The sequence below is a fragment of the Gallinula chloropus genome (assembly GCF_964237585.1).
Source record: "Gallinula chloropus genome assembly, chromosome: 5".
Lineage (NCBI taxonomy): Eukaryota > Metazoa > Chordata > Aves > Gruiformes > Rallidae > Gallinula > Gallinula chloropus.
The window spans coordinates 34,310,396-34,325,210 of NC_140090.1; the positions used below are offsets into that span (position 1 = coordinate 34,310,396).

The 14,815-nt window shown below is 42.6% G+C and overlaps 1 protein-coding gene across 1 annotated transcript in view; it reads right to left on the bottom strand.

The window, feature by feature from the left end:
* Positions 1-13,184, bottom strand: part of COL6A3 (collagen type VI alpha 3 chain) — a gene marked incomplete at both ends in the record, with an annotated part of 35,286 nt that extends 22,102 nt beyond the window's left edge. The window contains 5 exon segments of the mRNA XM_084265549.1: positions 2,494-3,060; positions 4,302-4,901; positions 7,710-8,312; positions 12,457-13,120; positions 13,122-13,184. Coding sequence (XP_084121675.1) covers positions 2,494-3,060; positions 4,302-4,901; positions 7,710-8,312; positions 12,457-13,120; positions 13,122-13,184 — 2,497 coding nt within the window.
* Positions 13,185-14,815: the final 1,631 nt, after the last annotated feature.

Below are 14,815 nucleotides of genomic sequence, written 5' to 3' on the forward strand. Positions count from 1 at the left end.
AACACGTGCCATGCCTTACCCACCGAGCCATAGAATCATAGACCCGTAGGAAATAGGGTGTCACGAGACTCTGGGTGCCATCTCCTACCTGAGGCTGGGAAAAGCCATTTGCTTCCACAGGTGCTGGGAAGCTGACAAATGGCTTTACAATATGCAATAGGAGTCTGGGGCATCAGGGAATCTTTTGCTCCCAGAGAAAACTGGCATTTCTGAATGAAGTGGCATACTGCAGAGAGGGTGCTCACAGAGAACTGGTGAAGAGAAGGAGAGAAATGCTTTTCTGAGGCATCACTGACTTTAGGAATAATCCTGCATGTTCTCAGACAAAATAAGAATTTGCTGGAAAGGACATCCAACTGAAAAAGCTGAAATACTTTTCTAAAATGCTAGACAGTGGGGTTTTTAGGGGAAGGGGTGGGTGGGTGAGGGGTGGGTTATGCTTAAGCTTTTGCTGGATTTCTTTCTTTTACTAACTTCAGGCACAAAAAATACTAATAGTGATCATTCTTTTTTGAAAAAAAAACACCAAAATCCCAACCAAACAAGAGGACCGTGAAATGCCAAAGATCAGAGAATTGTTGATGCATCATAACATTGACTAACAGAATTTCAAAACTTCGGTTTGCCTAAGCAGAAAACATTACTGGCTTTCAAACACAGCAGTGGATGGATGGCATTCCTCAAACTGCCATTGGCTTGTTTGTAGCAGAGTCAAGTGGGATAAGCAAGAGCATGATCTGTCCATCTGAAGAAAATTTTAGATCTCTGCTTGTGAATGATAGCAATATAAAGAGAGCACCAAGGGCAGCTTATAATTTAAGAAAATTGTTAGAAATATGGTGAGTTAATGCATAGAACTGGAATATTGATATAGATTGTGTTGAGGAAGAGGGAGAAGACTTTGCCTGGTGTATCCTAGTTTCAAACACTTCTTCAAACATTAAGAACAGGGGAAAAGAGTCCTATCAAAAGTGTCTGGGTATCAGATAAAGAAGAAAAGAAGTATGAGCACTCTTACGAGGTCACTCTCTTCTAGCCAAGAAAACTAGGAAAAGTAGATGGATGCAGATCTCTGTGAGCAATTAGTACAATTATTCTCAGTACTCGGTGGTCAAAGAGATTCAAAATTATCAGAAAAAGTCAGAAATGGTTTGAAAAGGGAAGATGCAGTTCAGGAGCTCTGGTTGAACTAGTCTATGTTGAGGCAGAAGCTGCACAAACACAGCCATGGCAATGGCCCTGCAAGGAAAGGATGGGGTAAGAGATGACATGGGGATCCCATTGTTCTTCTCTGGTTATTTGGAGCAGGCTGATGTTGAAGAGACAAGGATGAAAAGGTAAAGAACCTACAAGAACTATAAGGAAATATTGACTGAGCTGGGCACACACCTGGTGACATACAGACCAAGACAAGATGTATGCATCAAGGTTAAAACAAGTGAAAGGTAATCACACAAAATACAAGAATGAGCCGGTATCTGTATCCTTCTGGAGTTGAAGGATACATAAAAAGCTTAACCTGTGACTAGGAAGTTATCTGTATCTATTGATACAGATAAAAGCAATTGAACAGATTGGTTATGGAGGTTGGGAAGCCTCCTTGACCGAAGAGTTTTCAGAACAGCTGGTTCTGGACAAGAAGAACCTGTTGGGGACTTGGGTATGTAGCAGATGGCACCCTGAGATCCCTTCCAGCCCTATTTCTTTTTCATTTGTCTATGATTCTAAGTCCATCTACCCAGGACTTTCACGGAGAGATGACGTGGATGTTATTACACTTTTCCTTGTCCCCACCTGCTGCTGGGAGACAGGTTAATTCTCAAATCAGGGCTGCCTCAGGAAATCACACAGCTGGACACGCATAACTTCCAGTATCGCAGTATGATTTTCTAATTCTTTTAATGATTTTTTAAAAAAAATGTTATTCTTCAGTTAATCCATACTCATTTACTGAGCTTGTAACGATAACTGAGTCAGGAGCATCTAATTTATGGATGTGTAGGTACCAAATGTAGAAAAACTGCCATCATATCCCTTAAGAAATGACAGAGCGAGAGTGAATCCAGCGTGCTGCAGTGCTCCTCACTCCTTACCACTCCCCAAGAAAACGGGGGATGGAGAAACCAAGACAAGCCTTTATTTGCTTCTTCTAGTCATTGCCCAGCATCGCACGTCAACTGATGCAAGATATCTGGGGCAATGACTCTCTTATTTCAGATTTGTACCATGTTTTACACACTGGTAACAGCACCTGCCGCTGCTCTTGAAGCCGAGCAAAAGGCTTTCTCCTCACTCATCTTAAAATTCAGTTTGGACCTTAATGCTTTGCTGTATCAGGGTCCAATCAGAAGGAAATCCAAGCACAATAGCCGTTTCTACCTAATTGCTTTAAACAACACTAGACCATTTGCCCCAGTTACCGAATTCAGGAAAGGGGGCGGGGCATGTAAATGGTGTCTTTCAGCCTCTTGGAAACCCCGAGGGTCTCTGTACCTGTTGGCTGAAGCTGGATAGTTTTCAACAGATTGACTATGTTTGGCTGAAGCTCTGAAATCCGAGGGAGGGAGTCAACGTTCAGAATGAATTGTGGGGCGTAAGCAATCCTCTCCAGCTCTGTGGGATCGGCATTTTTGGCTTTGATAGCAAAGGTCACGACTCCAGCTTGCTTCAGAGCATCTGATGGTTGCTCTACATCGTCGCTTGATCTCCCAGCAACAAGGAGGACTAAAAACTGAGGAATCCCTTCTTCAATCCTGCTTCCAGCTTCCTTCACAAACAGCCTTCCTATAGCTTCATCCAGCGCAGCTCCAATGTTCAGTTGTTTCCCAGTTTTTATCTTCATCCTTTTCACTTTGAGAAGCATGTCTTGCTTAGACGGGAGTTCAGCAAAGTCAAATTCAACTTGGATGGTGTCACTGAATTGAGCTACAGCTACTCGCGTGGCATCGGGACCCACGTTCAGGTCAGAAATGACTTTGTGTACAAAGTCCCGGACGGCAGGAAAGCTACCCAAGAGGTTGGCTGAGCCATCAATCAGGAATAAAATATCTTTCTTGCTTTCTAGAATAAATTCACAAATGAAAAAAAAAGATATGAAGGCATTTTTCTTCTTATATGTCATCCTAGAAACTTCTCTGCAAATTAGCTGTGTTTCAACATGTAAAAAGCAAGTGATTTTCATTTACCAAAGTATTGAAAGGCTACAGGACTAAACAAGTACCTTTTACTTCTCTGAGGAAGAAGGGGAAGCAAGGACACCTCTATCCTAAGGCTGTATATATACACAGTATCACATCATATCGGTCATACATATCATAAATTGGCTGCTTCAGATTAGGCCAGTGATGTTGATGGTCTAGCAATGCACCAATAATACAGGCACAAGGTACAACAGCAGTGGATGGTTGGGGTTTTTCCCTATTTAAACAGACATCAGTCCATACATGCATGCACACAAAATATTTTCTGTATTCTCTTACAGTACTTCTCCCAGTTGCATCACAACGAGCATCGAAATCCATAGGCAAATTTTGATTTTGGGTAGAGAAAAAGCCTTTTACCTGTTTCCTTTTAATCTTATTGAATATCCAAGGCAAAACCAAGCGTCTCATATCTGTGTGCCTTAACGTCGTTCATATTAATCTTACATGTTCTCCTTTCCACACTAAATAATCCTGGTTGTTCTTATGTTGTCATATGCACAGAGCCACAGTAAGGTAATTGGTGAGAAAATATCTGTTTAAAAAGGTTTGAACTTGCCAACAGCTTTTGGGTTTAATGTTGGAGGGTAGCTTTGAATAACTGGAATCAAATCTAGCCTCTGTGACAGCCCAATAACAGCACTTTTACAAAACGGCTAGGAAGAAGGACTTGGCCACCTATACCTGGCTAGACCTCTGCTTCTCTGCTTCTCCTCAATCTTTCTACACCACCCATCAAGGCCAAAAACTCTTGTTCCCATGTCCTGCGCTAGTGTAGGCAATGCATTTACAGGTTGCAACCTTATTATGGCAACAGAAAGGAAAGCCCTGAGTGACTGGTGGGCAGAGACCTGCTCAGACCCTCCTTCAGTCCTGGCCTGCCAAAAGACTCAAAATCCGCTGTCTTTAAAGGGTGCTGGCAGTGACTTGAGCAAAATTAAGAGCTGCCAGGGTCAAGCCACATACTGAAATTTAGGCACAACTCTAACCATTTTGATGACTAGGGGCCTTGAGCAGATGCAAGGGTGCACACTTGGAACAAACAGTCAAGAGAAACAAGGTTAACTTAATGCAGTCAACATGAAGGAAGGTAGATATTACCTGTTGGGGCGAGTGGAACCTCTTCCACACCTCCACTAACATAGGTTGTTATAGGCTTATTTAACTCCTGGGGTAAGGCTGTTAGAGCACTGAAATCATCCATAAAATATACCATTCTTGGATTAAAGGCAATCTGTTCAAGTTCTGCCTTATCCGCATTCCTAACTCCAACAGCAAAAGTCAGCACTCCGGCCCGAGCTAAATCATTGGAAACTTGCAAGAAGGGATCAGCAGACCTCCCTGCCGTCACCAGGACTAGGACCTGCGGCACTTGTTCATTTATTCTGCTCCCACCAGCTTCCGTGAAGTGATTTGAAAGCACAAAGTTCAGTGCAGAGCCAGTGTTCAGCACTGACCCGCCCTTGGGCCTCAGCTGCCCCATGCGTTGAATTATGTCTGATTTGGTTTGGTACGAGTACAGAAAGAACTCAGTTTTAGGAGTGTCGCTAAATTGCACTAAGCCAACACGGATTTTGTCACTTCCAACATCAAGGTAGTTAACTAGGGTGGCAACAAAGTCACGCATAAAGGGAAAGTTGGCATTTCCAACGTTGAGTGATCCATCCAAAAGAAAGATGATATCCCTTTTGGTTACTTGAACTGCAGTAGAGCACAGAAAACAACATGAGACATCACAGAAAACAAAAATAGATATAATTTTGTTCATGTGTGCAAACAGCATATGCCGTACACACATGTAAACCTTGTTAGGAGGGAGGGGTGAGAGTGGGAGAGACACAGGACACAGCGTGATCTGCACAGAAATAACATGGACCTTGCTGGGAATGACCACATTTGGCACAGGAGGTTTCAGACTTGCACTGGAAAGTCTTTTCAACGTGGGGTTTATTAACAAGGCTCAGTCTCTGTCACAGCAGATGTTTTCAGTGGCTCTTGATGCCATGCTTGTGTATGCAGGACCAGATCCTTAACTGGTAAAAGTCGCCCTCGTTGGTTTTGGTGATGCAGCATGGAATTAAGGCCTGCAGACCCCCTGCTTATCTGCAAGTCACCGTGCATTAACTTGGGGCTTGCCAACAAAGCTTTTCTGTTTTCTGGCACCTAAAGTGTGGTTTGACACCCAGTGCTATCGCCCCCTCAATTAAGCAATCCCCTGTTCCATGGGGGATGCTCCTGTGCTTCCTCAGTTGTAGAGGACCATATCCAGCCCTGAAGTGACTTGCATGACCATGCTATCTTCATGCCAGCACTGTCTGGCCCATGTAACAGATTTAGTTTCTACTTGCATGGAAAAAACACTTCTGCCATGTAACCAATTTGTTTGGTATTTTGAGTGGGTATTAAAAATAGCTTTTCTTAATAGGCTTAGAAAAGCTGGTCCAGATGAGGTTGCCACAGCTACCTGACACCTGCCTTTTCGATGACTACATTTGAAGCAGCAAACTGGGTTTTGATGCCAGACATACGTTTTGTGGGCTGCTGAAGGGTGAAGGAATTTCCTCCTTCTGGTTCTCAGCTCTGTTTTTAAGGTTAAATACTTCCTGGTCTGTCTCCTAGTATCTGAGCCCCAAGACACAGATCTGCAACATCACCACCAAAGTCAGCACAGGATAATCCCTGCATGCTTTTTGCTCTAAACATCTCATGTACAGATAACAGACCAAAAATGATAAAACTTTAAATAAGACCTCCAAGGACTGATGACTGGGCTTATCCAATGCATCCCTTGGATGCTTTCCTCCAAACAAGTTATTCAATGGTATATTTATGTCCATTGCTGATTCCGTTCAATATATTTCTCTTTCAAGCATTTACCTACAGATATATGGCTATATTCATCCATCTCTCTAGCTGCCTTGACCCTGTAAGTTTGCTATCCTATATATAAAATATATAAATATTAAAATAAAAGGGGGCTTTTTAGAGTACATGCATTACTCTCAGATTTTAGAGATCATCTTGACTTGCTTTGTTTTAATTTTAATTTCTTTATTTTAAAAATTAAAAAAAATATTTTTCCCTGGAAAAAAAATGCCATTCAAGGCTCAGGGCAAGACAATCCGTTTTTGAAACCTAACAGACTGTTCAGTTTCAAGTCATATGTTACTACTGACAGTAATTTTATGGAGTAGGACATGTCTGTTTGCTTGTGTGTGTGAATAGCTGAGAGTACAGTAGAGCAAAAGGACTGGGGAAAAAAAAAGCGTGAAGCTGCACAAATGAGCTTTAAAGAACAGGGAAGTTTAGGGACATTTTTAATTCACATTGAAAAATAAAAATGTCAGGTTTGGGTGTGTAGCCATGCAAAATTGTATTAGCAGGAAACACATTCTGACAAAAGCTTATTAAATTGTGAGGCACATGATATTCATCTTGATTAAGGACAAGCATCGGCAAACTGATTTTAAGATGTCTGTTCTTCAGGTAAATCTGTCATAGGCTTTCATTTCTTAAGGACTGTTTCCAAAAATCTCGTTTTCTTTCATGCTGAGGTTTATAATTTCAAATTACTTGGAGAAACTAGAAAAAAACATGGACATAAGTTTGAAGCCCACTTAAGCCAACAGGAACCTGACTACTGATGCTACTGGGAGTCCTGCTTTGCTAATTTTTACATGGGGCAGAAATGCAAGGTTCAGTTATGATCTAGTTCAACTTCAATCATCTCTATCGAGAAGAAATCCTGAAAGTTTTTGGTATGCAGCTAGAACACCTCTTTAAATAGGGGAGAAACTGCCTCAAACCAAATTGCTCTTGCTACTGGATTGCTTCCAAAGTCCACTGATGTCAATGGCAAGACCAAGTAAAAAGAATCCACTGGCTTCATAGGGCTTTGCATCATCTTCTAAACAGATTAAATTAAAATCAACAAAACTCTTAGGGCTTAAGCTGAATAAATGATAAGAAAGCTGTAAATACGTTCTTAAAGGGTGAGTTTCAGTCCAACAGCATCAGGCTAGCTTTCTCTTGACATCTCTGTGAGCAACGTTGCTTGTTTTCTTTGCACTCAGAAGAAACTCCTAAGCTATCCTGAGCAAACATCCACTACACATGATTTTTTAACTGGGAAAGAGATTATAACATTCACAGTGTGTCCTGTTCATCGGTTACACAAACCCTAAGTGAGAGAAAAAGCCTCCTCTGTAACGATTTCAGTATCTGACTAGTAAAGCAAATCTTTCACATCCAGGCCTTTCAATGTTGGTGACAAACACAGAATGGGGAAAAAAATATCCGGGAAAGAATAACAAAGCTGTAACAAGCACCACACTCCCAAATTCGCCCATCTGTTCATGCACATTTTGCAATTCAAAAGAGATAACATTTGGCTATGCTAAAACATGTGCTTCATGCTTTAGCCTCCTCATTTTCTCTACCCATCATAGAATAAGAGTTGACGAAAACATAAACCATTGTCTCCTTAATTAGAACAAGATAATTAATTACCTGATGGTGGTTCTTGGACAATCAGTCCTCCAGAGAGGGTCCGGATAGGTGACAGCACTTCAGGAAGAATGCCTTGCATGTACTGAAGGCGGAAGTCACTTGGGTTGAACACAAAATCTCTTTCATGGGCAATTTCTTGAAGTTCTGCTATGTCGGCATCTCTCGACCCAATGGCAAGGATCACTATCCGGTTCCTTTTCATCTCTGTAGCGGCTTGGTCAACAGCATCCGTGGACTTACCACCAGTGATGAGCACCAGCATGGGGAGCACCCCTTCCTCCACCCTGCACCCGGCATCGGCAGTGAAGAAGTTGTTCCTCACAAAGTCCAGTGCCGAGCCAGTGTTGAGTGCCGTACCACCCATGAGCTTCATTCTCTTCACATTAGCCATCACATCCTTCCTGCTCTGGTGGGTGTTAAAATGAAACTCTGGCTTCACAGTGTCTGCGTACTGCGCCACCGCAACTTGGATCAGGTCGGGTCCAACCTCCAGCCTTTGGACAATTTTGGCAACAAAATCACGAATTGCGTTAAAGGGGCCAGTCCCCAAAGCAGACGAGCCATCTATGAGGAAGACTATATCCTTCTTGTTCACTTCAATAACTGCAAGTAACATGAACACAACATTAGTGGAAGCCTTCACCACACACCGTGCATCAGTTCTATGACAGCAGCTCATCAGCATGTAGGACCTCCTGTTTGGTTGGGGTACTGTTATTCTCAACACCTTTAAAAGGGTCTTGCTTTCAAAACAGAATTACTTTTTAGGTTCTATGAGGGGCTAATAAAGAAACCTGATTGAATGTTTCCCCTTTCTAAAACACAGAAAAGATGAAGAGTTGTAGGAATTGCATTGTTTATAAAACTTAATATTAAGATATATACACATGTCAAAACAAGAAAGAAAGGCAAAAGTTCAGGAGAAATCTGGGCACTCAGCTGGCACACAAGATAAAATCAGCAGGTGATGCTCTCACTCTGTCTCTCTGCAGCAGAGCCATCTGTATTATGCCAGAGAGTGGTTTGGTCTCAGAAGGATTAGGTTCCCAAGAGCAAGGACACAAGAGCAGTCTCCATTTCCTCAACGTACCTGGACTTCAGGACTTCACATCCTACATCTTATTCCATAGCTAATAAAAGCAAGTTAGGATTTTTCTTAGCACAGCTAGCCCAAGTCATGGAAGAGCTGAATTGTATTCTGGTTGTCATGCCTTTAACAAAATGGGTCCCCTTGGGTGCAATCTCTGAAACCTTATTATTGACGATGACATTAGGACACAAAAAACACAATTAGCTTCCCAGTTCCCGGCTAAATTTGGAAGCTAGTTAGGGGAGAAAATAAAAACCTGTTGTGTGGCACTGAAACCAAAGAACCATCATATTTAATACAAGAAATGTCATAAGGCAACAGCAAATGTTAACAATACCACTACCATCATGATAAAAGCATTATATGTGAGCATTATGGGAGGTAATCTTAACACCCTCTTTTAGGCAGGCCTCATTGATTCTTTGAAGCAGCGAGCCACAGCCAATTTTGTGAAGAACACCTCTCACATCATCACCTCCCTGGTTTCATGCCACTGAAGTGAAATAGGAAACATCTTGTTGCTTCCAGGTTATGCTGGAGCATTGTGGATCATTGTGTTATGCTGGACTTGTGGTGTTCTTCAATTGCCTACCCATCTAAGAGCACCTGAGATGAGGCCAGTATTCAAGGTAGCAGGCCCATCACCTCCTGGGCTTGCTGTTATGCCCAGTGCACAACCCAAGGGAAGAGAAGACCCAACATGGTCAGGATCTGACACCCCTTGAGGCAAGCAGTAGCAAATGCTCATCCCGCCTGAATGAAAAGGGCAGACTCTCGGCCCATCAGGGCTCCTCTGCATGAAGGCTATTTACTTTGGATATGAGCAAAGAACAAAGCTTTGGCTGCAGTACTCCTTGGCTGGACACCAGCTGGCCACAGAAAGCAGGGCTCCCAAAGGCCGGTCTCACAGCAAGTCACCCCAAGGAGTGATTTAGAGCTGAAGACAACTTCGGCAACCTGGCTGCCTACTCTTCCCTAGGACCCCAAGACACCCGCCTCCACCAGCAAAGCATTGGCCTTTGCAAAAGCCTGTCACAAAGCTGGAAACTGTTCAAGTGAGGATTGATTGTCAAAATTTGAAGCTTAAAATAACCTGTCGTGATGCTCTCAGACACAAAACGATGAGGCCTTGCACACAGCGAACGTGATGGTGCGTGGTGCCCTTCCTGAGCCACAGCCTCATGTGAATTGCTGGTGGCTTGTAGCTGACTGCCCCGGCTATCAAAACAAAGCTACTCAGAAAGCAACAAGGATTTGTTTAAAGTATCACCTCCTCAGAGCCATGAGTTTTCTATCATTCATCGGCCCGGCCAAGGGTTTTTTTCCCACACCAGCTACTCCAAGGAAGAGAGCACTGAAAACAGGAAATTTTCTAAAGGGAAAACAAAGGCTGAAAATCCCTGCTTTGTATCACCCAAGAGAGATGTTCAAAGCGCTTCCTTAGCATGACAGCAGCTAGATACCCAAAAATGGAGATCCTGGCAACTTTTGACTTTATATAGAAGTTTGTGGGAAACATCAAAGGGGCTTTGCAGAGATGAGAGAGGCTGGGAAGGAATGGCTCCCTCCGCTACTAATTCCTCTTGTAGCTCTCAAATCCTGCAGTAAGTTTCCTTAGAGAAGAGGAATGCAAGAACCGAAACCAAAACCCACAGGAAGAAACACCCTGTGGTGCTAATGGACAGAATTAAAGCAAAAGAGTTTAAGCAAGGCTGTATACATCTCATAGGGTCTGATCCAGAGCCCAGGGAAGCTGATGGCAAATGTCCAAGGAATTTCAAAGAATCTGGGATCAAAGCATTAGCTTTGACTCTAAAAAGCTCGGAATGTCAGAGGGTGTCAGCATTGAACCCAGCCCTATATAGGTCACCTCTCATTGCCATCTCAGATAACTTTGGTGAAGAATCTTGTCTCATTTAATCATCCAGGCTCCCCCCAGTAGCTAAAGGAGAGGGGAGAAGAAAGGCAGAAAGTACTTTGAAACACCCATCCATCCCAGGAGGACTAGCCAGAGAGCTAAAGTGAAGCAAGATGACTTCAGTATTTCACAGGAACACTTGGCATCGCAATGGTTTTGGCACCCCTTTTGAGCTGCTTTGCAATGTCCCGAACCAGTGCTTTACACTACAGACTTCCAAGGCAGCAATGTGAATCAAGGGCATCAGTCAAATTTAATTTCCACAGATAGGAGGCAAAGGAAATTCCCTAAAATTCCTTTGAAAATGCCAACTTCTTCATTTAGCATATCCATCTATCTGTAAATGCACAGGATGATGATACTGCAGCACCTTCCTCAAGTGAGATGCCAATTTGAGTGAAAAATACACAATTATAGGTGAAACCCAATGTAGTGACATTTTTAATCCTGCCATTCAAACCATTAAAAAATGAGTGGGGCAGAAAGAGAGGCTTTCTATTTGCTTGCAGGGTTCTGGCACACACATTTTAGCAAAACACGCACACTTCAGATTATGTAGGTAAATACAGTTCTTCTGGGGTGCAAGAAGCAGATGTTCTTTATGTTCCTTCCTGGAATAATCAAGGCAAGGTCATGAAAAGATCTTTTAGGCAAATTCCTCCCTTTGGTTTGAGCCACAGGATAGCAATCACATTTAGACATAGATCAGCAAAGACATCTGGAACACAGTTTTGTATGTCAACATACATCGTGAGCTGAACAGTATGTACAGAACTCCAGACTGGCACTTGGATCACAAAAGTGTTTTTTGCATTAAGCTTGCTGGTAATTAAATGCAGCAGCTGCAGCCTGGCCCTACCCTGTGGCCTCTGAATTACGATGTATTGCATCTTCCCTTAAGGCCTCTCTATCAGTAAATTCAACTTAGTCATAAAACTGTACGGTGAGAAACTCAATCATCTACTTTCTCCATAAATCCAGGTATTTGTTGTTCTACCACACCCAAGCTAACATTAGTCCAGAAATAATGACAATGGGGATCCAAGGTCGACAAAGTGATCTGAGTGGGAATATTCTCTTTTCCCTTGGCCTGATGGAAAGCTGTAAAGTTTTTCACTTTACGGTTTGAAAGGAAATACAAGTTAGAAAGGTAGGGATTTCTCTTCAGAAGAACTGAGGACTGTTTTGCTTTCAAGTTCAGCAACATGAAACTCTATAATGAGACTTCAGGGTAGAATTTCACCCTTTTTCTACGGATAGCGCACAGTTTTGATGAGGTTCATACTTTTACCATATATTAGCAAGCTGATAATTTCAACTCTGTGAAACAGGGATCCATTTTACATCTCTGTTAACTTCCCCAGTCCAATTGCCTTCTAATGACACTTTGAACGGGAATAAAGTGCAAGCTTATGTGACATAAATGCTTTCAGAACCAAGCATCCTGCAGTATTAACCCCTGGGGTGCTTGGATACCACTTAAAGCCCATGCCATGCCAGTTACTGACACAAAACCTCCCAGTTTTCAAAAGATAATCCACTGGAGAAACAAATTTCTGCACATTAGCCACAGGACTATTTCTCTCTCCCATTGTTTCTCCATAACCAGAGCAGAGAGATTGCAGAAAAAAAAAATAAACCAAACCCAAAAAATTTTAAATTTTAAAAAAATAAGTCTTTCAACTGTGCAAAAGCTCATTCATTCATTGAAATGCAACAGTCTAGAAAGGCATACATACCTTCAGTCACAATGGTTGGGGCCTCTAACAAAATGAGTCTTTGGGCCACTCCAACAATGTTGGGCAGTATTAATTCTCGAAGAGCATCAAGGTTACGGATATCCAGGGCAGTAAATGCGAAGCTTCCATCAGTAGCAATCTGCTGCAGCTCTGCACTGTCAGCATTCAGGACCCCAATGCTAAATGAAAATATACTAGCTTGCTTCACCGCTAACAAGCCCTCTCGGATATCATCACTAGACTCTCCACCACTTATCAGCACTAAAATCTGAGGCACTGCTTCCTCTATCCTGCTGCCTCCCGCCTGGGTGAAGAGGTTCTCCACCACAAACTCCAGTGCTGCACCGGTGTTCGCTTCCTCGCCACCGCGGAAGCTAAGTGCCTTCACGGCATCCAGAACATCCGCTTTTGTGGAGTAGCTGTTCAAAGCGAACTCGGTTCTGGGTTGATCACTATACTGCACCACCCCAATGTGTATTTGCTGAGCTCCAACTCTGAGGCTTTCAATCAAATTTACAAGGAAATCACGTATGGCTTGAAAATTGACACTTCCGATGTTGTTTGATCCATCAATAAGGAAAATAAGGTCAGCGGACTCTTGAGCTTTAAAAAAAGAAACGCAAAAGGTGAAAGCATTAAAATGAGTGATTACATGCAGTTGTACAAGTGTTCTGACACGTTTCTTGGAAAACCAGTAAGAAACATGAAAACGAGAAAACAAAACACATGTTCACTGAGGTGACGTTTGCCTCTTTGTTCTGCATTCTGATTGAATACGAGCTCCCAGCCCCATCCGCTGCCCATAAAGAGGCGGCTCAAGCGGACACAACCTGAGCTGGTGGCTGCAGTGACACGGCAGGCCGCAGGAGGGTCAGCATTGCTGTCACATGAGGGGAAAACTTGCATAACACGTGTTTCTTTTTGGATTCTACATCGTCCCATCACTTGGAAAACAGGTATTTCTTTTGGATTCTACATTGTCCCATCAGTGGATGGTACTCTCCAAGTGCTTTGACAGAGCCAAAAGAAAAAGGTGGATTTTGGTGGCAATTCACTCTGCAGGTAGCAAGTGAAGATGGTAATATTTGTAGGAAGTTTTCCTTATTGCAATCTTTTGTTTGATTGTTTGTTTTGAAACAAAGGAAAAAGCCACCAATTACCGGATACATAGAAAACTTCAGCCTCTCTGCTGCAGTTGTGCTCTGTTGCTCGTTAAAAACCAGCAGCTGAATATATTGGCTTCTCCCACCATGAAGGATTACTATTTGAAATGCATGCTAGACACAATTGAAAAGGTTTTGATTATTAGTCTTGCTCTGTAACTCTTTTACCAGCAGATGTACAATGGCATTTGTCCAGCAAGCTGACCCAGACAACCATCAATCCGTGCTGCTCAAAAATCATCTCAGATGAGTTATTTTGCACAAAGATACATTGATTATCGATAGAGGGGTCTGGTCTGGGGGGGGGTTGTTTGTTCATACGGACTCTGGATATTCAATCAAGAAATGCAGAATCAGGTTAAAACAGGGTGATGAAATCAGTCATGACACAATTATCCAACTCTATTTCTTGTGACCACACCCAGATGATTGTAAACATCCCCTGAGGATATATACACACACCAAAAAACCCCCAAAACCCAACAAAACCCTTTTCTATGGCATGAACACAGTTGTTGTAGGGGAAGCATTTTTTTTTTCCCCCTGAGAGACTTACCAAAGCAGACCCAAAATACCCTGGTGTCTGCTCTTACTGATTTTGCTCAAATAATGTTATCACCAATGTCACCAAGAGCTGTAATGCATGCAATAAGGGAGTGGGGGAAGACCCCAGAGCATGCTCAGTTGTTTCCATGCTATTACTCTCCAAACTCGATAAAAAATCAAGGTTCAGACCATTTGCAAATGACTGACAAGGCACATTTGGAAATCCCATCCGACTCTCAGCTTTTGAAAGCCAAAAGTGAAACCACCAGCAAAGCTGGCACAGTTTAGCAAGGCCAGGAATAAACCTGGGGTCTTTGATATTAAGCAGAGGTGTCAATCATCTTTTTTTCTTTTTCTTTTTCTCCCCTCTGTTTAGTTGTTTTCCTAGTAAATGTTTTCATATATCGCAATGTCACTGAGAAATTCAAATAACTCTGCAATTCCAGTGACAAAAATGAGGGCTCTCCAGGGCACCACCGCTTCCCTGGGCCAACTCAATGGCCATTGTTGGCTTGGATAACATCAGCGTGATTCAGAATTGCAATGGGCTCCAGGATTTATTTTTCCATCATCATGTCAAAATTTGGGGTTACTTCAGGTTGTCTTTCCTGTGTCATTTTCAATTGGGATGTATGCATTGTACTTCATGG